Consider the following 6,347-nt stretch of genomic DNA (forward strand, 5'->3'; position numbering starts at 1 on the left):
GGGAGGGGGTCAACTGACCCCTATGATTTTTTAGAAAACAAAACTTTGCTTGTATTTCTAGAAGAAAATTTAATAAAAAGTTGTAAATTTAGTTTATTTGACCCCTCTAATATTTGCTAAAAATCATTTTGAACCCAACATTAAATTATGTGGCTGGCTCCGCACTGAGGCCTTCAATCTATTTATATCGTTTCTGATTTGATCTGAAAACATCTAATATAATTTCACTTCATCTAGACGATAATAATAGGGTGAATTAAATTTTAATTAGTAATGATCAATTTTATTCTGGTAAGACTTATATAGAGCTTCACGTTGATTGTGTTTTAAATATAAGAAGAAAGAAACGAAAATTTCCAAAAGAAATGCGTTCACACTTAACAAAATATTGAAATAATACTCAACTTAATTTACATGGATAATGAGCAAAACAATTCAATTCGATCCCGCAAATTAAAAGAAAATAAAAATATCGGTTTCAAAATAAACAACGTGAAGGCACCAAACTAGTAGAACAGTAATAATCCCGTACACGTGTCAACCTATCAACTATGGTGTCCAGCTGTCTGGCCCCCCCAATATAGGACTTCCGTCTCGCCGTAATACATTCCATCAAAAACTACCGTGAGAAATTCCCAATGAACGCCGTTTTTGAGAGATGGAATTTTGTTAGCTTAGGGTATTAAAAGGGGTTAAAGTTGGTTGCCGGTGATTTGTGGGACAACCCGTACCAGAGCAATGCGGATTAACCAGATATTGCCTGTTTCAGAGAGCTAGTCTGATTGAGATAGTTAATGAATTTAATTACTATTTGTTTTGTACATGATTTATGAGTGATTTGAGCATGTCTATTGGATGAGTGATTTGAGTATATCAGTTGTAAAAATAAAGTAGACTCGGTATTGCATCAAACCATCTTTTTATATATAGAAACCCTTTAACCTAATCTTCATTCGCATTATTGTATTATAAATTAGTTACCCGCATTATCTGACCCAAATGTCTCGGATAATCTGTTGTCATACCAAAAACTGTACAATCGGCGGTAGTACTTGCGTCCATTGCTTCTGAGTTTTGTATAAAGTAAATTATGATTCTATATGTCACGATTTGTTTTTTTCTTGTTTCGTTTCTTTTTAAGTAAAAATCATGGAATTGAATTTTAAATCCATAATCTATCATAATATTCAAAAAATTCAAACTTTAAAATTGTACTCTATGTTAAAAGAAGTTTGAAGATACTCCCTCCGTTCCCCCGATAATGAGATTTTTTAGATTTTTTTCTTGTTCCACAAAGATAGATTTTCTATATTGTTAAAGTACTTGAAAAACAGTTTCAAAAAAAAAAATTTATAATTTTGATGAACATTAATTAAGAATATTTGAATTGATTAAATTTCATTGATAGAAAGTTATTGGAAAATGTATAATAAAGTAAAAAATAAATTAAATTATAAATATTTATTAAATTTTTAATAAGCGTGCATACTCTAGAAAATCTTACTTTCGGAAAAAACTATAAAACACAGAAAACTATATTACTAGGTCATCACACATCTGGTTGAAGATTTGTTTGTTTTTAGTACGTCGTAGTATTTTCTCTTTTTTCCATAAAAACCATAATTTGTAAAGTGAATTTCTTAAAGACAATGCAAACGTACTGGTGGTTGGTTCGTTATCCTTACAATTATATGCCAAGTCAACTCAATTATATGTCAAAGTCGAAATCTCCACGATAGTTAGTTAAAGTCGCATGGAATTCTATAATAACGTGTATATATTATTTTTTGTTCACAAATGACAAAAAAAGGAAAGAAGAAGACCAAAATATCCAAGGCGATCTCTAGAATTCTCTAGGAGAAAAACGAAACTCAACTCGCTCTTCGATTCTACATCAATCAATCACAAATTCATCATGCAATCGGAGGATAAACACCAAGAGCAGGATCAGAATCATCATCCCTATCAGCAACCAGATCCGACGAAGGTGATTTGGAAGGCATTACAAAGGATGAAGCTCGGAGCTGATAGATCGAGATGGTCTGTTCATGATGATGCCCAGAAGGAATTCGAAAAAGATCATCGACTCTGCCTTGTAGCCAAAGGCCTCAATATGGAGCATCAAAACTCGCCTGGAATCAAGGTAGCTCTACCCAAGACTTGGCAACTCGTTGGTAAAGTGGAGGGTCAGATTAACGATGATGGAACTGTCAACTTTTACTTCGATACCGAACACCATCTACTTATGGTCCTGGAGAAACAGCCATATACGTATCGAGGATGGTTGGTGGTGTTGGATAGGTGGATCAATAGAGACAGTCCGACCTTCTTAAAACAGATCCCCTTCAAGATCCGAGTTGAAAAGCTTCCTGATGTCTACAGGCGACATAGTATTGTCGAAAGTATTTGCTCGAGGCTGGGGCATGTTGAAGAGGTCACAATTGTGGAGCCTTCTATTTTCAGAGAAGCTGAAGTTACTGTCAAGGTGTATTTTGATGTTGATGATCAGATTACCCTAACGCGAGAAGTTGAAATTATTAAGGGTAAAACTCCGGTGGAGCTTGATTTTCGTTATGAAGGCTTGCAGAAGTTTTGTCTTCTCTGTGGGAGTCTCAGGCATGAATACGAACTATGTAGTGAATGTTCTAAGATGCAACCACGCCAGTTTGAACTGATGGATATTGGAACTAACCCATATGCCTCAGTTCAGGAGAGAGATGCAGCTATCAGAGAGTACATCACTATAAAGGAGACTGGAGAATCTTCTGGTACTGCTACTCTTATGCAAACAGAGCCGCCTCCTGCACTCGCAGCTCCTAGACAGATGACACAATCAAGGGGCCAGGGAGTAGTCATCAACCCAGCTGAAGCCGCTCCAACTCAAGCTCATCTGCAAGTCGTTCCAGCGACCTCTGCTCCAGATCAACGGGCTAAGAGAAAGACACCAGCTGATAAAGAGGAACAGGCTTCAACATCAGCAAAGCGTATCGAAACAGAACACCCCAACTATGGTTCGGTGGTTCTCCTTAAACCACAAGGAGAACCATGAGGCTCTTGCATTGGAATTGTCAAGGTTTAGGAAACCCCTTGACAATTCCACATATAAAAGATATCATGAGATCTCACAACCCTGATATAATGCTTCTAGTGGAAACTAAGAATGTAAATAGTGTTGTGCAAAACTTAGCTAAAGATCTTGGGTATAAGAATGTAGAAATCGTATCAGCTAGTGGAAGTAGTGGTGGCGTAGCCATATTTTGGAGTGACAGGGTTAAGTTATCTTTTTGGGAAACCCTGACTTGTATTGTACACATATGACTGTGGAAGATGGCGCCAATACTTTTTGGTTGACTTATATATATGGAAACCTTGTTTTAAAGTATCGTCAGAGACAGTGGTCTCAGCTAATATCATCTGAACAAGAAGGTTTTTGAAGCATAAGCCTCGTGTGATAATAGGTGATTTCAATGACATCAAAAGAAGTGGGGAGAAGCAAGAAGGCATACCAAGGACTGTTCAGGTTCTTCTCGGATCTGAGTCGGTTCGAATCTATAATAAAAATACCATAAAATACCCGTAATTTTTCGGGTCTACATCGGGTCCGGGTCGGGTTCGGGTATTTAGGATCTGAAAAAGACATGACATACCTAATTCCATCAAATTTAGTTGATATTTATCATATATATCTAAAATTTTACAAAATAACTTAAATGAAACTATTAATAATTAAAATAAAACATTTTTAAACTCTAAAATTTACATTTTAAACCTTCATATTACTTAAAAAATGTTAAAATAATAACAAATGTTGTTACCAAAAGATATTTCAACTAAATCATAAAATAATATATATATAATAGAACACAAAAACATCATATTACATGTTTTTAAGTCCCGTACAAATCAGTTTTTATCGAGTCGGGTCTATTCAGATCGGTTCTTTTCGGATCCGGGTCTATTAGGGTCGGTTCCTTTCGGTTACGGTTCTTTCGGGTAAAAAAAATTTAGACCCAAAAGGTACTTGTAAATTTTCGGTCCGGTTTCGGGTCGGGTATTTTTGGATCGGTTCCGGTTCGGGTTTTCGGATCCAGGTTAAAAAGCCCAAGCCTAAAATCTACTAGTGTGAGTTTTGTCATTTTTTCTGTTTTAAAAAATGGGAATAATTATGTTTATAATTAAAATCCGTTACTTTTCTTTATAAGTAGAAGTGTTGTAACTTATTTTCTGTATAACTGTAAAGGAAACAATACAGTCTATAGATCGTGTTCAAGCAAGGAAACAAAGTGGGTCGATGTTTGATTGGCCCAACAAAGAAAAAGCCCAACCATTAGGACCATTCGGAAGATACAATGTCAGATTGTCGGTAGAAACAGATACAATCATAGATTCATAATCAATTCAGCTACATACGTTACCCTATCAAACTAGCCATACTTGAATACAAGGAAATACGTATTCTAAGTTTTTATAGACAACACTGGGATGCAATCAAATCAGGTCTCATTTCTTTTATTAAGATTTTCTTTGAGCAAAATAGATTGGATCCTAAGGTTAACCAAACCCATATATCTCTCATACCAAAGATTGAGAACCCTGCTACAATAAAGGATTACAGACCGATCAGTTTGGCCAATGTCGTTTATAAAATCATCTCGAAGATCCTTGCTGAAAGGTTGAAACCATGGCTGAATGATATAATTACTGAGAATCAATCTGCTTTCATTCCGGAAAGGCTCATCACAGATAATGTTCTTATTGCCCATGAGTTAATGCATTCATTACATACTAAAAACCTTAGCAATAAATTTATGGCTTTGAAGTTAGATATTGCTAAGGCTTTAGATAGAGTTGAATGGAAATTTATAGATGCAGTGATGGAAAGGATGGGCTTCTGTCAACAGTGGAGAAGATGGATCATGCTGTGCATTACAACAGTCACATACTCGGTGCTGATCAACGGGGAACCCACAAAAATTATAAAGCCAAGTCGTGGACTCCGTCAAGGTGATCCAATTTCTCCCTACTTGTATATTATCTGTACTGAAGGCCTTTCTAGATTGATTAAGCAGAACATTCATAATCAGAAGATCCATGGTTTCAAGGCGTCGAAGAGTGGTCCTGCCATCTCTCACTTGCTTTTTGCAGATGATTCACTTGTCTTTTGCAAAGCAACAGAAGAAGAAGGTCGTAACCTCCCCCCTATTCTCGCCATGTACCAGAAGGCATCAGGGCAAGAAGTCAACTATGCCAAGTCTGCCATTTCTTTTGGAAAAGGTACACCTTCATTATTTGATAATAACCGGGAACATATCGTACAGGTCATTAAAGGATCTTTCATGGATTTGAACTTGTGGAAGGAGGCTATATACTATAATGAGCCTGACTTCCCAACTCAGGTTAAAGATCATCGACCACACTCCATCATTGATGTCCTCCCGCAAGAATCAATGCTATATTGCATTGCTGATGCCTCTTGGAAGTCTGAACATGAAGCTGCAGGCATAGGGTGGTCCTTATACAGTCGACAAGGCACTTTCATTATGCAAGGAAGCTCAGCAATTGCATCAACAAATTCAGCCTTTGAAGCCGAGGCAGTGGCAACTTTGCTAGCTGTTCAACAATTACATAGACTGCACTACAAGAATGTTATATTTCTAGGTGACAACGCTCGGTTGTTTAAAAGCTTGGAGCCTACTCGAGGACGTGAAAATACTTCTTGTCATGAAGCTTCTACGATGGTACAGGACATCCTCAATCTGGCTAAGCTAAATGATTACTCTTTCAAACAGGTCCCTAGAAATTTAATTTATCATGTTGATCAATTAGCAAAGAGAGCTAGACTATCTAACCAAAAATATGTAATAACTTGGCTCTCACCATAAACCATTGTACTTGTCTTCAATGTTGAATCAAATGAAGTTGTTGCCAAAAAAAAAAAATAAAAAAGACCAAAATATCCAGACTGCAAAAAACAATAGTACTAATTATATACTGGGTGCATAGTCCCGCGCAAGCGCGGAGTCGACTACATTATAGGTATATTGTATAGTTTTGTTTACGGGATTTTATTGTTTTTGTCTATAATGTGATTGATGAGACTTTGGATATTACATAGGTTGATGAGTTTGATATAAGAATGAACGACGAAGTCATATGTTGATATTTTTATATCTTATATGTTCAAAGTTGAGGGTGATGAAACTTGTTAGTGTTTAATTAGGTAGTTGTTTGTATATAAATCAAATAGTGCATGGAAAAAGATAATAAATTTGGATTTAAAATGTTAGGGTTTCAAAATAACTGGACCTTGAATCTGTGGTTTAGTCTAATACTGAAAAAACTGTTAG

General features: G+C 36.1%; 1 protein-coding gene across 1 annotated transcript; it reads left to right on the forward strand.

The window, feature by feature from the left end:
* The first annotated feature begins 1,915 nt into the window (after positions 1–1,915).
* On the forward strand, positions 1,916–3,049 carry LOC106332244. Its single transcript, XM_013770724.1, has one exon. It carries the CDS (start codon positions 1,916–1,918, stop codon positions 3,047–3,049), a length of 1,134 nt encoding a protein of 377 aa, XP_013626178.1.
* The last annotated feature ends 3,298 nt before the right edge of the window (positions 3,050–6,347 follow it).

The sequence above is a fragment of the Brassica oleracea genome, chromosome C1 (assembly GCF_000695525.1).
Source record: "Brassica oleracea var. oleracea cultivar TO1000 chromosome C1, BOL, whole genome shotgun sequence".
Classification (NCBI taxonomy): Eukaryota; Viridiplantae; Streptophyta; class Magnoliopsida; order Brassicales; family Brassicaceae; genus Brassica; species Brassica oleracea.

Bases quoted from the DNA above. Each gene is read 5' to 3' on its own strand.
- LOC106332244 (XM_013770724.1), top strand. From the start codon at position 1,916: ATGCAATCGGAGGATAAACACCAAGAGCAGGATCAGAATCATCATCCC.